This window comes from Urocitellus parryii, chromosome 1 (assembly GCF_045843805.1).
Source record: "Urocitellus parryii isolate mUroPar1 chromosome 1, mUroPar1.hap1, whole genome shotgun sequence".
NCBI lineage: Eukaryota > Metazoa > Chordata > Mammalia > Rodentia > Sciuridae > Urocitellus > Urocitellus parryii.
The window spans coordinates 107,003,636-107,025,817 of record NC_135531.1 but is presented as its reverse complement, the minus strand read 5'-3'; the positions used below and the strand labels follow the sequence as shown (position 1 = coordinate 107,025,817).

The window sequence follows — 22,182 nt, the reverse complement described above, 5'->3', positions numbered from 1 at the left end:
TTCGTTTCATATTAGTGTGCAGCCATCAACTATTTCTATCAAATGTTAGATTCAGATAATACACATGCATTGTTATTATTATTATTATTATTATTACTATTATTAGGCACTAGGGATTGAAATCAGGGGCACTTTACCACCAAGTCACATCCATAGTCCTTTTAATTTTTTACTTTGAGAAACGGTCTTGCTAAGTTGCTTAGGGCCTCACTAAATTGCTGAGGATAGCCTCCGACTTGTGATTCTCCTGCTTCAGCCTCCTCAGTCTCTGGAATTACCAGTGTGCATTACCCTGCTTAGCCAGCATGCAATGTTTTTTTTGTTGTTGTTGATGATGTTGTTTTGTTTTCTTGAACAGATAAAAACATATAGTCAGGGGCAGTAATCTGAAAACCTAAATCAACTTTCACAAAAACTGGGGGAAATTTCATTATTCAATTTTTAAGAGCTCTACTGAGGTACAATTGTCATACAATAAAGTGCACATAATTAAAGTATATGGCATTTTTGTATATTTATAAACCCATTAAACCATCACTACAACCTAAATAAAGAACATTCATCACCTCCAAAAGTATCCAATTGACACTTTGTAACTGCTCTATGCTGCCTGTCCATACTTTTCCACCCCTACACAACCACTGATTCACCAGTCCTCATAATATAGTAGTTTGAGTCATATAGAATTTTACAAAATTGAAATCATAATACATGTATTCTTTTTATCTACTTTTTTCATTCAGCACAAATATTTTGAGGTCTTCCATACTGCATGCAATTATTATTGCATGGATATTTCATTACTTTTTATGAGCAAGAAGTATTCCATTTGTATGAACATCTGATTTGTCTATCCATCTGCCTTCTGATAGACATTTGGGTTGTCAGTTTAAGGCTATTACCAATAAAGATGCCAAGAACACTTGAGCACAAGCTCTTGTACAAACAAATGCTTTCATAAAGCAATAACTAGACAAATAATTAGCAGTGTAATGATTTAGCTTTTTTAAGAAACAGAAAAAACTGTTTTTCAAAGTGGTTATATTATTTACATTCTTATGAGAAATGTCCATTGTCATTTTGTTGGTATCACATTGTGATTTTAATTTGCATTTTTTTTGTAATGCCTAATGATGTTGAACACATTTTTATGCACTTATTTGCCATTTATCTATCTTCTTTGGTGAAGTGTTTGTATAAATCTGTGCCTGTTTTTAACTGGGTGGTGTGTTTTTCAATTACTGATTTTTGATATTTCTTTATATACTAAATACAAATCCTAAATCAGATGTATATATTGCAAATATTTTCACAAGTTCATTGCTCGACTTTTTTTTTTTTCCAGTGCTGGGGTTCAAACCCAGGCCTTCATACAAACAAGGCAAGCACTTTACCAATGAGGTACATGCCTAGTCTTTTAGTCTCTTAGCAATACCTTTCAAAGACCAGATATTTTTCATTTTGATAAAATACAATTTATCAATATTTTAATGTGGTCATGTTTTTGGTATAATATGTAATGATCTGTGTCTAAACCAAGATCATAAAGATCTTCTGAATTAGCCACAGATCATTATATAATTCATTGAATTACCTTTATGCATCTATTTTTTTATTATTATTATTTTTATTGGTTGTTCACAACATTACAAAGCTCATGACATATCATATTTCATACATTAGATTGAAGTGGGTTATGAACTCCTAATTTTACCCCAAATGCAGATTGCAGAATCACGTCAGTTACACATCCAAAATTTTACATAATGCCCAATTAGTAATTGTTGTATTCTGCTACTTTTCCTATCCCCTACTATCCCCCCTCCCCTCCCCTCCCATCTTCTCTCTCTACCCCATCTATTGTAATTCATTTCTCTCCTTGTTAATTTTCCCATTCCCCTCACAACCTCTTATATGTAATATTGTATAGCAATGAGGGTCTCCCTTCATTTCCATGCAGTTTCCCTTTTCTCTCCCTTTCCCTCCCATCTCATGTCTCTGTTTAATGTTAATCTTTTCTTCCTGCTCTTCCTCCCTGCTCTGTTCATAGTTGCTCTCATTATATCAAAGAAGACATTTGGTATTTGTTTTTTAGGGATTGACTAGCTTCACTAGGCCTTTATGCATCTATTGGTAATTGGTGGTTCATATATATATATATATTTGGTTGCTTTCTGGGCTCTCTATTTACTTGTCTATCTTTATGCCAAACTCTTGGGGTTACTAAAGCTTGATAATAAGTCTTTAAATCAGGTAGTGTAAATCCTTCAATTTTGTTCTTTTTCAAATCTACTTTGGCTACTCTAGATCCTCTAAATTTTCATTTTACATCAATTTCTCCAAAACTTTTCTGTGATTTTGTTAAGGAGTATGGTGAGTTAATATGGGAAGAACAGGCAAAATTGAGGCTTCCAACCATTGTACAAAATACATATCCCCATTTATTAGGTTTTCTTCATTTTGCTCAGCAAAATTCTGTAGTTTTCAGCCAGGCGTGGTGGCACACACCTGTAATCCCAGCAGCTCAGGAGGTTGAGGCAAGAGGATCGAGAGTTCAAAGCCAGCCTCAGCAAAAGGGAGGCACTGAGCAATTCAGTGAGACCCTGTCTCTAAATAAAATACAAAAGATAGGGCTGGGGATGTATCTCAGTGGTCGAGTGCTCCTGAGTTCAATCCCTGACACCCCCCCCAAAAAAATGTAGTTTTCAGCACATGGGCCTTGCTTATCTTTTGTCAGAATGATCCCCAAGAATTTCACAATTCTTAGACTGATCACTGCTATTTAGAAACACAACAGATATCCTGCACTGCACTTGTATTTTACCACCCAGTCAAATCAACTTATTTGTTCTAATTATTTTACAAAGACCATCACATTTCCTACATAGAAAAAAATGGCAGCTGCAAGTAAGACAGTTTCACTTCTTTCTTTCCAATATGTTTTTACTCTTATTTCTTTCTGTCATCTTATTGCCTAATTAGATGCAGAGTGCAATGTTCAATAACAGTGATGAGTGACCATATTAAGGAGATAGCAATCTGATATTAAGGACTAAGCAATCAGCTTTTCATCATGGAGAGTGATGTTGGTTACAGATCTTTCAGAAATGCTCTTTTGTCATGCTGAGAAAGTTTTCCTTTATTCTCTAGTTTGTTGACTGAATAATAGATTTTCATATTTTGTCAAATGCTTTTTCTGTATCGATTTGAATGATCACTTAATTATTTTAATTTGATATAATTCAAAATTACACTGATTTTTAATGTCATGGGACAAACCACAATAAGTTAAAATGTATTTTGATTTTTTGTTTGGGTTTTCTTTGGGGAGGTACTGGTGATTGAACTCAGGGGTACTCCACCACTGAGCCACAACACCAGCCATATTTTGTATTTTATTTAGAGACAGGGTCTCACTGAGTTGCTTAGTGCCACACTTTACTGAGTCTGGCTTTGAGTTCTTGATCCATCTGCCTCAGCCTCCCAAGCCACTGGGATTAGAGGCATGAGCCACTGAGCCTAGCCATATTATGATTCTAACGTGGTTGGTTCATTTTGATAAAATTTTGTTGAAAAATGTTGCATCGTGAGCATTATTTGCATTTTTTCTTGAAATGTCTTTCTAGTTTTTGGTATCAAGGTCACTTGGTCTTATAGAATGAGTTGATAAGTTTTAACTTCTTTCCAATTTTCTAGAAAAGTTTCCAAAGAATTGGTCAAACAGGTCAAGTAGATCTGTTTCTACAACTTTACTAACTTTTTGTCTACTTCTATCAATTCTTAAGGATAGGGTCCCGAAATATCCATAATTGTGATTGGTCTATTCCTCCTTGTAGCTTGATTTTTACTGTATGTATTTTGAAGCTATATTTCAGTTAAGTGAATAGTCAGAATTGTTGCATCTGCTTTATCATAATAAAATGACCTTCTTTATGCCAGATTTTATTCACTACTCTGAAGTCTACTCTGTTATTAATCTGGCCACTCCATCCTCCTTTTAATTAGAATTAGGCAGTTATTTCTCTTTTCCACCTTTTAATTTTAATCTAACAGTGTATTTCAATTACAATTGATATATTATAGGCAGCACACAACTGGATCTTGCTTTTTTATCCTATTTAACAAACTATGCCTTTTCATTAGAATGTTGAGACCATTTATCTTTGATGTCATCAGTAGGGCTAGGCTGAAACCTATAATTTCTATTTATTTTCTTATTACATATTACTAGTTCTCTTTATATTCTTTTGCTGACTTTTTTCAAATTGTTATTTCATTTTATCACATTTTGTTGGCTTTTAGTTATAATTCTGTATTTTTGGGGGGTTGCTCTAGAATTTGGTATACATGCCTTCCACTTACCAGAGTCAATCTTCAGGTAATGATACTATTTGACAAACAGTGTAAGAATCTTCAGCATTTGTGCTATTTTTAAATTCTATTTTATCACCATATCTTTTACAACACTATATGACACTGTATTTTCTTTATTTTTATTTTTTTATTAAATTATTTATTCTAATTTGTTCAAACCAATGTGTCACAAATTATGTGATTCTCCAGTTTGGTGTGAAGAAAAAATAGTATTCTGACTTGTGTACACTCAGAGGACTGGTCCTTCTAGTTCTTTTGGGTAGTTTCTTCCTCAGCCTCAGATAGGTTCCTCACACGCAAGTGCAGAGTTCTGCAGAGAACTTGAGGGAGACCCTCTGTGTATTATACCTGGTTCTCTACCTACTCCTGACTGCTCTCGAGAATTCTTCCCTGAGATCTTTAGCCACCACGTTCTCCCAAGAGCCTCAACTCCATCTTCTCAACTTGGGAGAACTGTTAAACTGTGTTTGGGTTCTCACTATAGTGGGACCTAGAAAACTCTTCAGCAGCAAGCTGTAAAAGCGAAATAGTTCACATCATTGGTCTCCTTCCTCTCAGGGATTACTCTCCTTTGTTGCTTGGTGTCCAATATATTAAAAACTATTATCCCATGGCTTGTGAGGCTGAGGCAAAAGAATGCCAAGTTCAAAGCCAACCTCAGCAAATGAGTGAGGCCATAAGAAACTTAATGAGATCCTGTCTTAAAATAAAAAGTTAGTCAAATGGGCTGGAGATGTGGCTCAGTGCTTAAGCACCCCTGGGTTCAATCCCCAGTACCAAACACAACAAGACAAAAAACCTGTTGCTTCATATATTTTGTCCTGTTCTTCTGTCTTTTCAGGCAAGAGAGTTAATCTGGTTTTTGTTAGTCTAACTTAATTAGAAATGGAAATGACAATTTTGTTTTAAATATTATTAGTTTTGAATAAATATTTCAAATCACATATTAAAACAAATTCTAGATGTATGAATGTGGGGGATTAATCTGAAATTTACATAATAAAAAGATTTATCTATGCAAGCTAACAACAGAATTCAAAACAAGCAAGTCAGCCTTTTCCTTCAGTTATTCTTATTTATACTGAACAACTGGCACAATGTTGTTTGAAACAAAGTAAATACATTATTTTGCTGTATTGTTTCATTTGGGATTGTGGTTAAGTATATGATTCTGAGGATACACCTCCTGTGTTCAAATCCTACTGTCTTCATTTGTTAGCTGAATGCTTAACTTCCTTATTGCCCAAATTTCTTATTTGTAATGTGATATTCTTTAAAAATGCTAACATTGGTTTGGTATAAGAAATCATCTGAAGCATTCATCATAGTAAATACTCACTGTTATTTGTCAATATTGCATAGTTTTCCATTTTTTGCATTTATGCTAATAATCAAATTTACTCACATATAAATTATAATCTCATTGAATACATCATACAAACTTAATATGCACTGTTAAGCTCCAGTGACATAAATGAATTCCCTGAAGTGGCCTCTCTACCTTCAGCTTTCCATTCTGTCTTGTCAATCCCGATTAACCCCTGTAGACAACTATTTTTGAAGTCCAGAAGTCATTCACAGTACCTCTCCCCAATGCAGACTGAAGAGAGGGTAACCTCTTGATTATGACGTTCTAGACTTTTGTACGTGAAGGTCCAAGTTTATTTTTCCAGCCTTGTCCTCTACTCTTCCTTCTCAGTAACTGTGCATTATGGTCATGCCTGATGAATAGGCTGCATGAACACTCAAGGACCTTTACTATTATTGCACCATTTTTAATCTTGATTCTTCTCAATGGAGTCCCTACGTGCACCATCTGTATGTATGGCATGGCTTCCATGGCATGGCACCATGTGGAGTACAGGATGCACAAAGACAATCGCTCTCTCATGGAGTTCCCAGCCAAATATACAAGTAGTCATATCACAAAGATGAAGAGAGATGTTCTAAAGGAATGGAATACATGATGGAGAAAATAAAAGGGGAGTATGCCTAACTTTTGCCAGATGAGTAGGGTGGGGGTGGGGAGGGCTTCACAGAAGAACTTATCTCCGAATTGTTCAAAGACCCCTCTGACTACTTCTTCTATTAGGTCTAGCAATAGGCAAGTCTTGTGTGAAATTTACTTTACAAATACAGTTACACAGTACAATGCTAAGAACCATACCTTGTGCATCAGGAAGGGGCTAAGACACATCAGAGAGGCCAGTTAAATGGGAACTACTGAGAGGATAAAAATGTCAGAACAGGACGAGCAGATTCTAGTAATTTAACTGCATAACAAGTAAGGTAATGAAAATGATAGATGATAATTTTTGGTAAACCCATATTGCTCCCAAAAACTCCACAAAAGTGAAAACAATAAAACTGACATCGTTTACAACTCATGAATCCTGAACTGAAATAGTCCCAGTGATCCTGAGATAATCTCTCCCACACCCACCTAGATAATTTTATCTAACACAGCATATTATTTCCTGAATTTATTTATTTTTTATGATTTTGACTTACCTTTTACTGAGCATTTCACCCTGTTCCAGATGCTGGGAAAGCACTTTATTTCTCATATTGGAAATGGAAGCTCCTCTTAAAATATCCAATTTAGTCCAAGTCCCTCAACTCTTAACCAAAACAACTTTAGGAGAAAAGACACAAGATTTGAAACATGGTGGATGACACGGAACAGCAAAAAACTACTAATACCATAGAGGGGCCCCTGGATCACATGAGGCTGAGTTTCAATAAGGAAATCTACATGAAGATGAGAAATGAACAAGAGCTTTGAGGAAGATCACTGCTTATGATCAGCATTTAAATATAATATGGAGAGATGTGGAAGAAACGCTGCTACTACAGAAATTAAAGAAGAGATGAAAAGATAAAAATCCAATGCTCTTTGTCCAGGATAATGGTATTGCACTAGCTTTCCTTCCACTGAGAATTGGCCAAAACAAAATAGAAAATGGAAGACTGTACAATTTACTCTCTACAGCGTCCAAGACATTCAAAAGGGAAGCTTGCATTTATTTTGATATTAAGAAATGACCCAAGGAATCTTTCACTTCTGAAACGAGTTGATTTGCAAATAACTTAGAACTTCTTAAGCTACGTTCATTTTAGTTTTATACAACCCTTCCAGTCATCATGATCATGAAGGAAAAAAAATAGTAACAGCTTTCGACTTTGCTTCTATGACTCAGTTCACAAAAACCTTCTTTCTTACATTTTTGAATATTTGATTTTGAACAGCCAACCATCACATCTATCCTTTTGATAAATGGGGAGTGCTGTTCCAAAGACATTAGCATCACCAATCCTCACTTACTGGGCGAAAGGCACAGTACTATTATTATTTAATTCTCATTAAAATTATTCAAAGTTTAACATAACATATATTATCTGTGTACAAATTAGGTGTTAGAGAGGGTAACATGATTTCAAGATCACATGGATCTTAATATTAAGCTCTGATTTTGACTATATATCATGTTTCTAAAACACAACAAATAACACTTAGTGGAAGCCTATCCTGTGGCAGGCACACTGCTTATTATGTGTCGGGTGCTAAACACATTACTGCTTGTGACCCTCTCAGTGACCTATGAGGTGATTACAGGGCCACAATTCTTTACCCGAAATTCCTGGAAACAGGTATTCTTGAGGAATTTATGACTTTCAGGATTTTTGAAATATATGGTATATATTATATAACACATTTATTGAATTACTTTCAACTAAATAGTATATAGCATTTCACTATACTTAACTTGCATGTGTGTGTGTGTGTGTGTGTGTGTGTGTGTGGGAGCTTGGCCTAGTTTCCATAGAAGTTAACCTCTAATACCTTCTTAATTGACATTTAAATAGGTAAATACGAAAATATTTGGGGAGTTACATGAATATAAAATATTTAAATATTTTTTATTTTATATTGCATGTTTTTCTACCTCTAGGTAGAGGAATCCAAAACAAGGACATATAGATATACTTATATTCATACATACATACATATGCAAACACACATTTATAATGAAATAAATGAAAATACTCATTACTTTTGTTCAAAGGAAGGAAAAAAAATCATATTCTAATGGGCTGCCAAAATATTCAATCTTACCCTGAAGAGCTACACTGAGTGGCTTAAACCAGGGACTGAGAACAGGAAGCCTTGGATCAATCAAGAAACTGATTTCTTCCTAAAGTTAAGCACTCCCCTCATACAACAAAACCTCCCTGTCCTCACTCCTGGTTTAGCACTGTCTGTCTGTCTCTCTTTGTTTTATCAACCTTTGTTTTCTTCTCTTTTTCCTCCACTCCACTGTCTGCTTTTCCTTCTCTCATTTTCTTTCCCTTGTCGTCTTAATGGCATTCAAGATAAGGATGTCATCTGAGCTAGTGCCAAAAAGTTAAGTTCCCACAAATCTTCTGGTGCTTCTCTGATGCCCATTTAAGGCTAAGTTTAGCTTAGAGAGTGCAAGGTTATAAAATGTTCTTAACGGCCTCACAAGTGCAGAAATGTGTGCGCGCTCGTGGGCACATGGGAGCTTGACATTTGTAGCTGGTAATATCTCTCACTGTTCCTTGTAACTTCCATTCTACTAAATCCTTCATTGTATTAAATCTTCAGAGTGCAAAGTAAATGGAGACATTTTATTTCTATTAAATAAATACTGTCTTAGTGACTACAGTAATTGGTAATTAATTATGAAATTTAAATAACGTTAGCTTAAGATTCAGTCATAATACATCTTATAATATCAATACAGGAATTAGTTTGACACTGTTTCTCTACTCTAATGAACTATGTCTTTTGTTTCATTCTACATTCATTTAACTGATAAGAAGACTGTTCTACTTCATCCCATATCTAAGATCTATGTTTATTTCTGTTCCCATTATGGTATTTACTATGTCAGTTTGCAACTTCATGTTTAAAATAGATGATGAATTCTGGTCTTTAAATTTGCTTCTTGTCAACAGGGAATATATATTATTTTTCTTTATGCCTCAAGTTCCAAGTACCTAACTTAATATTTAATAATTACTTAACAAATATTGGGTGAATAAGTATTAAATATCTATAAAAAGTTTAGTTTAGCTCCTTTTGTATATTCTAATTTATTGTTATAAAGGTAAATGGAAATAAAATATTAAAAGCACTAGGGAAAACTACAGATGTTTATAGTATTTGGGAATAGAGAAGAACTTTCTAAGCATGGTACCAAAGGAACAAATCATAAAAGTCTTTCTAGAGGAAAATGAACAGAATGTATCTAAGACTCTAAATTTCCATATACCCAATGGCTCAGAAATTACATTTCTAGGTTGTATTCTGAGTATACAACCCAGTGCACAGATTATCTACAGAAAATTTGATTGCACATAGCTAAACAACAAACAAAACAAAAAAGAAAACTTGGAAATGACTGTAAATATCAAATCATAGGAAATTTAGCTCTCTCAGACAACAATGATACAGTAATTAAGATCTTGAATAAGACTGCATAATATTGTTCTCTTCTTTTCATATCCTCAGTGCTAGAAGTTTGACATGGGCAAATCCTCTTCATCTGTGAGACTGAGCAGATATCTTTATAACCCTGATGAGGTTGTTGCAAAGTATGCAGATTCCTCATTATTACAGTATGAAGCACACCATTACAATGCACACACATTTAACAACACAAAAGGAGAAGCAAGATGTAACTTCATATTACTTTTAAAGAGTAGAATTCAAATAAGAAAGATCTCATTTTTTGTAAACATTATACATTCAGTAAAATAAACAGAATATTCTCCAAAATGTCCATAATGATCCTGAGTGGAGGATTTATGAATAACTGCATTTTCCCTTTTTGACTTATTTTCTAAATTAATTTATAATAAACATGTACTACTTTCAAATAAGGCAATTAGAATGAAAGTTTTTATTAAAATATTGCTTACATATTTCTTGAAGGTATTAAAATCTATTGTACAGAATTCTTCACAAGCCCAGCTTGTTCTCTTCACCATATTTTCATACTACTGATCTGCTCTGTTATTGGAATATCCCTAAGCTGTACAAACTCCCCCTCCATACTCTATAATAAATTCCAAGTCCATAGAATTAATATAACAAGTTATTTATGAAAATTTCTAAATCAGTTATTTCTAAACATAATTCCCATTATGGTCTACATGATTCACACCGTTTAGGAAAACCCCAATTTTCCCATGTCCACTTCTGTTCTTAGAGAATCTAGATTCCACCCGAGTAGGGTGAGTGGTGGGTTAACCTCCTGAAATGTGGATGGATGAGCAAGAATATGTTGAATCATTTAAACTTTGTAATGGGACTTCCAGCTGCCATCACACACCCTAAGTGGTAGATTGTAGATGACTTATTTTAGAGAGGTTGCCACCATGATGTTGCTATTGAATTAGACAAGGAGGCAGGTGCTATGTGCATCGGTTAAATGCCAAGACTGGGCAGCAGCATCATGATGCAGAGCTCCAACAAACAAGACTGACAATAAACCTGCTGCATGATAGGGTGAGTGAGTGTCCAGTGACTGGAGGTCTCTTGAGACCCTTGTGTTCCCTTCTCAGGACACTTTTAGACATTGAGTTCACCCATGGGTCTCCATACCTGGATGATTTTGTGAAAATCATAAAATTGCTCCAAAATAAAATCAATCCCTTATCATTTTACCTAAAAGTCTGAAAGTTTAGATTTTATAAACTCTAACTTTTTCAATTTGATCTTATAATTTCCTTTGTTGCAGATGCAGATTAACAAAAGAAAAATTAAAATGTCAATAGATCACAATGTAATTTTTTTAGTCCACTTTTTTTAAAGAAAGGTTCTTTTCACTGAAAGATGTACATATTAAAGGAAATGCCACTAGGTATCAGTCAAAATATTACAGAATTTCCACACTAAGGAAGATATATTTACATGATAAAAACAACTTGTAGTGGTAATTTGTGTGTAACTAATAAAAGAGTCTAGGACATATTTATAACATGTTTTATAGAAGCTTCAAGGAAAATTCAATTATGAAATAAAAGTTATTTCTACTTATTCTCAGATCTATATGAAATTCATTTTTTCCTCAACCACCATGTGTTTGGAGAAAGAAGTAAGAATTGAATACTTTCATGTGCTTTGGATGTAGCTGAGTTATTTGCATTTTATAATCAGCATGTGGCCACAAGAAGTTTTTTTTTTTTTTTTTTTTTTTTTTTTTTTTTTAGTATAAAAGGTCATTGTGTATATCAGCAAGAGTGAGAAGGGAACTCCAAAGAGGCTCAGCTTACCCAGCTCCAAGACTTGAGTTAAATACCATAATCATGCCAGTCATTAGTTACTACTCAGCCTCTGTCTCCATCCCGGAAACCAGTCTGCCAGAACCCAGATAGCCTGAAAAGCAGCCATGCTTTATCATAGAACTGATCCCAAGAGGCCAGTTTAAGGGAAAATTACATGTACTCTACATTACAGAGGGAAGATAGCCCTAGTTTTATAAAGCTCCCCTTTTCTTTAGAAAATAAAGAATACGTATTTTGAAATTCAGTAATTAAAATAAATGAATGTTAAATGTTAACATGGCACATGAACCTACTCAGTAACCTCACTATAAATGAGTATTCTTTTGTATTTATGTAGATACAATATTTCTTAAGAATCATTATGAACTCGAATGGAATTAGCTGCTACACATTAAAAGCATTGAACTGGGGCTGGGGATGTAGCTCAAGTGGTAACGCGCTCGCCTAGCATGCGCGGGGCTCTGAGTTCGATCCTCAGCACCACATAAAAATAAAATAAAGATGTTGTGTCCACCGAAAACTGAAAAATAAATATTAAAAAATTCTCTCTCTCTCTCTAAAAAAAACAAAACAAAACACTGAACTGAATTTGCTTCTTAAAGATGTCAAGGTTCACTGCTGTGATCTAAGTGTGGAAGTTACTAACTGCATCTTTTGGAAGAAATGAAGTTTTAGAACTTTCATCTGAAGGGCAGCACTTAAAAAGACTTAAGAAACAAACACATATTTTAAAAAAATATCCTTAAGATCAATTAATTAACTAATTGGTTTTATAATTTCTTCTAAAAACATGCTACTGTGCATGTTAAATGCATGTAAACCTTTATTGGATTCCCATAAACTTAGTAAGAACTAACAAATCTAATGAATGAATAACTGTTGAAGAATAATGATGTAATGCCTGGAAGCCTCAGAGTTGAAACTAGCTACCCAACTTCTCTGCCAATTAGGAATTGACCTTGAAATCTGCTTCAGGATTAAGGCACTGCAAAGTTTACATTAATTTTCAGAAAAATGAACATCATCTCCTCCAGTTATGAATATGTTTGAAATTTTAAATGTAACTCCTCTCCTGCCTATGGCATTTAAATAAACTTAACATCATTTAAGAAATTTGTTTTATTCCATTCTGAACAATTTATCTTTTTATGCTAACATTTCATAATTAATTTTTCTTCCTCAAATAAAAACATCTGGTAAAGACATTAAATTCATCCTAAGCTTTAACTATAAACTCTGTCGTTTGTGGAATGTACTGTAGTCCCAAGAAACATCAATTAAGTTAGGAATAATATAAATATCTTGATACGTATATATGTGCAAATGTATGTTAAAAGGCTGCACACATCTCACTTTTCAAATTCACCATATAATTCTAATTTCTCAATTTCTTCTTGAGATTTAACCTGAATACTGAGATGAAATTTTGGTCAGAATAATGACTACAATTTTTAAAATAAGGTTTCTTTGCAGTTCGAAGTCTCTCTTCATAGGTAAACCATCATTTCCACTTACTGTCTTATTTCACTGACATAACTCCATAGACTGCAGTTTCATAATGAAGTGCTACATAACTTTAGATGGTGTGATAAGCCTTGGGAAGACAAATTTGAGGATATATGTAATAATGAATGATTACATATCTGTTTTAGTTTAAGCTCATTCTAATCTTTACTTGAATGCTAAGTAGTTATTTATTATATTTTATGAAGTTTAACTTCTTTGATGTGCCATGGTAACACATACATCAGGACATAATTATTAGGTCACTAATAATTTCCAGCAGCCAGTAGGTCATGAGATGGAATTGCTATTCAAATCATGGTAAGCTGGTTTCACACTGGCTTGACTAACCATCTACATGGATATCATGGACAGCGCTGGGTGCATACCTCCAACCATCCATTCCTTTGCCCAAATGAAACCCTACTGTGTTCTTATACTCAGCCTTCCCTCCCATATGGCTTTGGGAAAGCTTTTATCATCCTCTGTTGCAAAGACAGGTCCTGAAAAGTCTACATCAAACATAGTAACAGCATTGCTTGCCTTTGATCATTTAAAAATCCCAAGCTTAAGGCAATTAGCATGAATATGTCTCTTGGCTATTACTGACCCATGGTTACAGGAGAGCTTTTCTCTGTACAGATGATTACTGAGAAAACTTGCCTCAGTAACTGCTGAAGGCAATCTTACAAAGACAAAAAAAAAAAAAAAAAAAAAAAACTCCAGACAGGGTAAAGCTGAAACAAAAAGGAGAACAGAGCCCAAGAGAATAAGAGTAACACAGGGACAGCCTTGATCACATTCTACCTGAAGCCCAGGAACTCTGAACTTTAAATTATGAAATGTAATACATTTCCTGATTGATGAGGGCAAATTTTCGTCAGATTTTGTAGGTTTTGTAGCCAAGAACAACCCAGAACTATTTTTTTTAAACAAAGGTAATATTCTCAATAGGTACTCTAATACGAATTAAAGACATGATTAGAATTTGCCATAAGTCACTCACTTGAAAGCATCCTACAGCTACTGCCCCTGAGCTGGCCTCACAAACTGAAGTCACCCTGGAGGAAAAACTGAGATGTTTCTGCTGTTGTTAGTTAGGTCCCACAATCATACCTTTGGCATTATGGACACAATCAAAGTTATGGACACAATCATATCATTTCACTAGAAGAATTTTCACTGAATAACAAAACATAAACATTTTACAATAAAATAGACATCCTCAAAGAAATGTTCTCATTTTTCTTGTCTCTTCTTACCTCTTTCACACTGTGGACCGGTGAATCCATAAACGCAAGCACAACGGTTGGGTCCAATACAACGCCCACCATTCTGGCACCCGTTTTCACAGACAGCTGCACATGAAAACACAAAGAAGCAGCTCATTAGAGAAGCAAATTCCCAGGCTCAGTGTAATAGTGTGGTGACGGTGCCAGCAAAGGGTCACACCTTGAAATCATGCCTCTAAAACACAAGTCACGATTGGCCTTATCCAGTTAAGTAAATGCATCTAACTGCATATTAAAGCAAAACCCTGCATAATTCATGTAAATCTCATTGTTAAGCAAGCATTTAGCAAAAAGGCTTTTTATTTTTTAATCATAATCACAAGGATTGGCTGGTTCTTGACGCTCAGAGTAAGAATATCACTATTTGACCTAATTTTCTTCTTTTACTACCCTTGTTATCATTCTTCTCAGAGATAAGAAAGTAAATAAAATATGAGAAAAAGAGGCAGTCTCCAGGGAGCAGGGAGAGAGAAAAGGAAGACAAAATGTGATGTGGAAAAATAAAGGGATGCAACATGAAAGGGGAAAAGCAAAAAAAAAAAAAAAAAATCAGAGAAAGGAGCCAGGGAAAAAAGCAAAAGGGAGGAAAGGCAAAACTATCATGAAAAGGAGAAATTACCATCAACTTTAGCTATAAAATGTCAGGAGAAGTAACCAATCTGTAGAAAGTATGTTCAGGTCATAGAATAATAGAAAGTAAAATCCTGTTAATATGATGGGTTATTTTACACAAAATTAAACCGCGTCCCAATTATTTCATGTACAATTGTCCCTTTGTGTTTATGGGGGTTTGGTTCTAGAACCCCACACGGATACCAACATTCAAGGACATTCAAGCCCCTTCAATAAAGTGGTGTAATATTTGCACATAACCTAAGCATATTTCTTACACATTAAATCATCTCTAGATTCTTAGGGTCTGTAAACAAGTCAGGATGGCGCCTGGCATTTTGCCAGAGGGAGTGGTTTGTGAGGTGGTGCCAGCGAGCCATTAAGTGTGGAGATTCCTTATTGGCTGACTGCTGTATCTAGTTTATGTTAATTAAGATAAGCTGTGTGGAATGTATATATACCGCTCTGGTCCTACAATAAACGGCTCCCACTCCTGCTGTATCAATGTACACAAGTTGCTCATCACCACCACCACCCTCCTCCACTTATTTTGCTACAGCCGGACTGCAGCACTAGATTACTTGTAATACTAATATAATTTACAAGCTACACAAATAGTTTCATACTGTACTGTTTAGCGAATAAGGGGAGGGGAAGAAATCTATGTTCAGTACCAGCACAATTTTTTTTAAAAAATATTTTTTCTAGTTTGTGGTTGGTTGAATCCCTGGATCCATAACCCAGGGATACAGAGGGCCAACTTTATTGGTGGCAGATGTGCATCATACACACTGTTTCACTCCTGCATAATCATAACGTGGGAGACCAGGATTTGGGGCTCAGTGGGCCCAGGGGAAGCTAACCAGATTCCCTTCTCCTCACGATGAGGCTCTGCGATGTAACTCAGCTCAGCAGCCTGGATGTGGAATAAGGAAGTTTCCCCAAGACCCACAACCTGACACTCTTGAAGACACATAATCCTGCCTCCATACTGAGGAAGGGCAGCTCAATTCAAGAACCACGTCTTCTACTGAGACCAAGAGCTTGTCTCTCAAACCGCCTGCCCTGTTGAACAGACACTCTGCCCTTACAGAAGAAACAAGGGATATATTTTATGACCTGGGTACAAAAAATGATGCTCTTTAAGAACACTGGTTTTAAAGGAAGTGAGGGGCTAGACATGTTTATTGGGCACTTCAAGTGTGTTCAATATGCTGTAGGAACACAATGTCAACATGTACAGTCCAACAAGCACAGTGACACCCAAAGTGCAGTGTAATCCTGCTGATTCTTCCTCTGCACTGGTGAACTGGATTGCCTATACCATGCAAAGTGCACAGACAGCATTCTTGTGCTGCTGATGGGAGCAAGACCAAAACAGACTGGGAAACAAAAGGTATCTTCATGGTAAGGCGTCTCTGTGCCAGTGGCTTGTCTGCAGTCATGCTTTGATCACTTGTGCATGCCTCTGCACAAGTTCATCTCCCCCACAACACACCTTCTCTGACTGACCCAACTGTGGCACTTCCGACTCATCACTGCCTTGGAACATGGGGCAGGAAGAAAATTAGAGGAGTAATTATAAAAGACAGGGGAAAGGGATTAAAGGTCCCAAGGAGCGTGAGAAAGATGGGGGTGGATAGGAATGTGAAAGAGAACAAAACCTACCAGAAAATTCTACATTAGTGTGGTTCCACAAAAGTAACTGCCAAGATTTGAAGATTCCAATTGTAAAGTGGTAACTCTAATCTCATGAGATTAATGAAAATGTGTGGAATTTTCTTTGAATGTTATCAAGTTGCAGGTCGTCTATCCAGGCATATTCTCTCATCGCTATAGTAACCTTTAAAACAGAACGAGGCAAAGGCAGATGTCCGCCACTGATGGAGACACTCCCATGGGGAAATGGAAGAAGGGCAGGCTTCCATTAGGGTTTTTCAAGACAGAGCTTCCAAACCCCAAGAAGGAGGGCATGGCTGGTAAACCTTGGGCTTCTCCCAGAAAAATCTGGCCCATTACAGGTTAGACCTAATTTAACCTTTCTGGTTTAGGCTGACCTTGCTTTCCTTCTTGCTAAATTTGTTTTCTGGGAATTGGGAAAACAAGCTATTGTTCATAAAAAAAAATATTTTTGTTAACATGTAACATGGGTTTATTATCACTTTAAATGAATTAATACATATCTATTTCTTAAAGTTCTCATTTTAAATTTGAATATTGTAAATATTGATAAGGGGTCCTGTGAACAGAAAGGTTGAGGTCCACTAATACAGTCATTTGGCTGTAATCTCATCACTCATCTGAGAATTGGCTCTCCCAGCATAGGAAACAGAGTTTGTTTGCTCTAAAACTCCCATCAGTGTGTTCACTATGCTGTAGGAACACAATGAAATTCTGCACCTTGACAAAATTTCACTTTGCTCACTATTTTGCAAGGCAGATCAGTGTAGTGGATAGACAAGTTCTGCTCTGTTGTTCCTAGAACTCCCATCAGCACATCAATTTTCTGATTCTCAGCTTTCCTGTTGTAAAACATGGACAGGCACTCCTACCTCACAAATGGCTTGAGAACTAAATAAAATCAAACAAGACAAACCGTACAGTGGCTATGTATTGTAGGTGTTCTTCTGCATGCTCAATTAATTCCCTTTCTTTTTTTTTTTTTTTAACTACAGAACAACTATTTCTATGAAAGGGAGACTTGTTCTCCAGCAGAAAGATGAAAGAGCAACAGCAAAAGAAGAAAAGCAGGAAATAGTTAGAAGTAGAAGAAAGAAAAAAAAAACCCACAAACAAAAACCCCATGAATTTCCATCTTTCAAATGAGTTAGAATAAAAGGTATTTTATAAAACAGTATTTTTTTAACAAAACATATTGGAAATAATAATTTACATTTGATTGGAGTTGGAAAGAAATTGAACATGCCACAGTTTCCTCTGGGAAAAGAATGCTGGCCACCCACAAAAGGAAAAAAAAAAAAAAAAAAACACTTACCCCTAACATGGCAGTAAGAAGAAGGCTGGGGAGAAGAAGACCCTGAGATGGAAATGTGAGCTCAGGGTCTGTTCACTGCTTCCACAATCTCAGTGCGGGGGAAGGGGTGTTGTTCAGCAACATCAGCTTGTGAAACAGGACACTGCTTAAGTACTATATAAGCCAGGTATGTAAAGAACACTCTATCAACAGACGCTTCCTGAGCACTTACCCCGTGCAGGGTGATGTGACAGGCACACGTATTTATTACACACACTCCTGTGCTACTCCGCAGAGTGCAAACACTGAGGCATAAGTCCAATTTCAGATTATGGTTGTGACTTCAACACAAGCACATAAGAAAAGCATTCTAAAACAGGTTCGAATGTTAAAAAAGAAACCAAAGTCCATGGCTTGGATGCAGGACAGTGTGACTGACTGGTCACTGCGGGTGCCGCCTTTTTCTTTTCTTCCCAGAGTCCCCCTCCCAGCTTTCCTCCTTTCCTGTGGTTCACTCTTTTACTCCTCTTTGCTGGCTTTGCTTTCTCCTCCAGGCCTCAAAATGCAGGGCTGATTCAAGGGATCTAGCTTCCACCCTCTCCTCCTCTGTCTATAACAACTTTCTAGTGATCCTCACCTTGGCCCAAGATTGAAATATTATCAGTCTATTCCTAATTTGTGTCTCTCTATCTCTGACCTCTGTCCTAAGATCTGAATTCACAGAGACTGCCATTCCCTTGGAAGTCTAACAAACTTCTCCAACCAAAAAATACAAAGCCAAACTCTCGTCTTCAGCCCCACCACCCCTTACCCAACCCACTCTCCATTCACTCATTCCCAAATCAGGAAATGACATTACCACATCACATGACGACTCAAAATGCTCTAGTGGCTTCCCATCATATTCAGGGTATAAACATCATTGACGGCGGAGGCCCTGCACCTCTTTCTCTTAAGTTTCTCTCTTACCATTATCCTTTGTCCTTACTTTATTCCAGCCATAGGGGTTTTCTTGTTGCTTCCGAAATGCCTGGAGTCTGATTTCTGTTGCAGGCCCTTGAATTTGCTTTCCCCTATGCCTAGAGCACTTTTCTCATAGAACTAAAAAGCACAGACTCAGGTCTGTGTGTAAATGTCATCTTCTCAGACACCCACAATGTAAAACAGCAGAGAACTGCTAATCTGACTCACACTCTCTCTCTTCTGCCCTGTTTCCTTCTTATCCTAGACCCTCTCATTGCCTGAATTTGCACTGGCTGTTTACCTTTTCATTTACTTGTCAATCATCTTCTCTACGAGGGCATCATTGTGCTTATTCATTATCACACTCCCAGCACCATGCAAGGGTCAGGGAACAGCAGTTACTCCACATTGTTGAATAAATTGAAAGAATGCTTTCTAAAGAGTGCTCTCTATATTTCTGGGAAAGCAGCTAAGCAGTTTAAATGTTTTTGTCATCCTCATTTTAGCAAACATCATATTTCCAGGGCTTTTCTGGATTCACAAGCTGAATCCAATATTCACTTTAAATATTGTACCACCTTTTCTATATTAGACAACTTAGAAAGTGTCATCCTTCAGCCATTTCTTGAGCTGTTATCTACTGGTGATCACACTTTCATCATATTTGCTTATTAATAAATTTTGCTAGGTACATATTTTGCTTGCACCTGTGTTTTACTGACCCTAGATGAAATTAGACTTGGGAAGCTTCATTCCATGAGACATCCAGAGAACACATGTTCATCTGACTGGAGACTGTGGTAGCACTGACATGGTTTTACACATGGGCAAAAGGTCCTCAAAGCACTCTTCATGAAGAGAAAGTACTTTCTATTTCCTGGCTTCCCTCTTACGTTTCACAAGCAGAGAAGGGACGTGCCTACCAGAGCTTGTTCTGCAAAATAGTCAGGAAATACATTTCATGGATACCCAGGATCCAAATTCATCAGCTGAATTCAGGCTGAAAATATTGAGTTTCAGGATAGATCTGAAACAACTCTGAAGTATCAGTTGAGACAAGGCTGTCCCCCTTGGGATTCTCAAATAATTATCATTTTCTCTTCCATAGAGCCAAAGATTGAATTTTGAGAAGGATAAACATGTCTTTTCTATGACTACTGAACTCTCTACAAGTTACAACCAGATCTCCTAAGTTTTCAATAGGCATTAAAAAAAATTACAAATCTGCTTCCTTATCAGTATTGCATTCCTAAAACATTTTTTTTTCTGGTTATAAACTGGAATCCATTGTATAAAATTGAGGCAATACCTTAATGTACAAAGAAAAATATAGAAAAAGAATCATATGTTAAAAAAATAAAAAAGAAATTTTGTTGAAATTTTCTGCCTCACCATCGTCCAAACCCGTCTTCTTCTCCCCTGGTCAACACTAGCTTAGAGAAACTATTAGACTGGCCCCTCCTATTCTTGCTAGAAAACTGGCCTCAATGCAACCTGTTCTCTTAAGCACTTTAACGTTGCATTTCTAACCGTCTGTCCATCTCAGATTACCCTGACAACTTCTGTCACACCTGAGAACCACTCACATAAGGGTCTGCAGACTATGGCCTAGTTGACTGCCTGCTTTTGTGCTGCCCATGAGCTAAGATGAAGTTTTCACATTTTTAAATGGTTAAAAATGAAAAGAATTCAATGCCATGACAAGAGAAAACTGTCGAGTTCAGTGACTATAAATTGTTTCAGCAATAAAATTTTGCTGAAATACACCAAGCTCTTTCAATTGTACATTGTCTATGGTCACTTGCACTACAACGATAGAATACACACAGTACTCGCATCAGAAAAAGCAAAGTCTTAACCATATACTACCTGGACCTTACAGAAGAAGTTGGCTGACTATTGATCTTAATGGAATATTTTTCCTTAAATTGATCCACCTATTTTACTTCCAATTGTTTCATTTATTTTTCTTGTGGTGGGGCTGTGGATAGAACTTAGGGTCTTCCACATGCATAGTAGGCACTCTTTCACTGAGCTACATCAGTGAATAGCTTAAAACTATTTTGAAGGAAAACTGCATAACACTTATAAATGGAAAGCTATAATTACCCTAACCAGAAAGGAATCATAAAAATAACTGCAACAATCACAAAGAAATTCCATTCACACCTTAAGATGGATATAAAATAAAAACAAGAAAAAAATAAGTGTTTACAAGGATACAGATAAATTGGACCCCTTGTGTACTACTGATGAGAATGAAAAATGATACAACTGATGTGGAAAACAGAATAGTTGTCCCTCAAAAAGTTAAAAATTAGAATTACCATTCAAACCAGCAACTCCACTTCTGGATATATCTACATAAGTACTGAAAGTAGATATTTTCAAAGCCATGTTTGTCATAGATTACCCACAAGAGTTAAAAGGTGAAGCAGCTCAAATATCCATCAACAGATACATGAATAAACAAAGTGTGTATATACTGACAATGGAATATTATTCAGCCTTTAAAAGGAGGAAAATTCTGGCACTGGCTACAACATTGATGGACCTTGAACACATTGTATTAAGTTAAATAAACCACAAAAGGACAAATACAATAAGATTACATTTCTATGATGTGCATAATGAAGTGCCTAGAGTAGTCAAATTCATAACACATAGAAAGCAGAATGGTGGTTGCCAGGGACTGGGATGAGAGGGAAATGAGGGGTTGTTTAGTGGGTACAGAATTTCAGTTTTACAACATGAAAAAGGTTCTGGAGGTGGTTAATGGGTATGTTGCACTATACTGTGAGCGTATTTAACACCACTGAACTGTACGCTTAAAATGGTTAAAATGGTATATTATATGTTATGCATCCTTTATTAAAACTAAGAAAAATTTAAAGCTGCAACAAAGATACAATAATATTAATCAAAAGCAAGGTAGATGTTCCTGAACACCTAGGACTTGTTGAGAAAGGAGATCAATGTTTCTTAGGGAAGCCATGAAATTTAGCATCCTACCTAGATGCTGTCTCTGATGAAATGCAAATAAAGTAAAAAGAGACCATCATACTACATGTGATTCCACTGTCTTTAGTGCCATGCATTTCTTCTCATCCATACTTGAAAATATGTGAATTCCCATAAAGTCCCAATTTG

General features: G+C 36.0%; 1 protein-coding gene across 1 annotated transcript in view; it reads right to left on the bottom strand.

Moving 5' to 3' along the window:
• Fbn2 (fibrillin 2) overlaps window positions 1-22,182 on the bottom strand; it is a 217,949-nt gene that overhangs the window by 186,906 nt on the left and 8,861 nt on the right. The window contains exon 5 of the mRNA XM_026415046.2: window positions 14,454-14,549. Coding sequence (XP_026270831.1) covers window positions 14,454-14,549 — 96 coding nt within the window. The remainder of the gene's footprint in view (window positions 1-14,453; window positions 14,550-22,182) is intronic.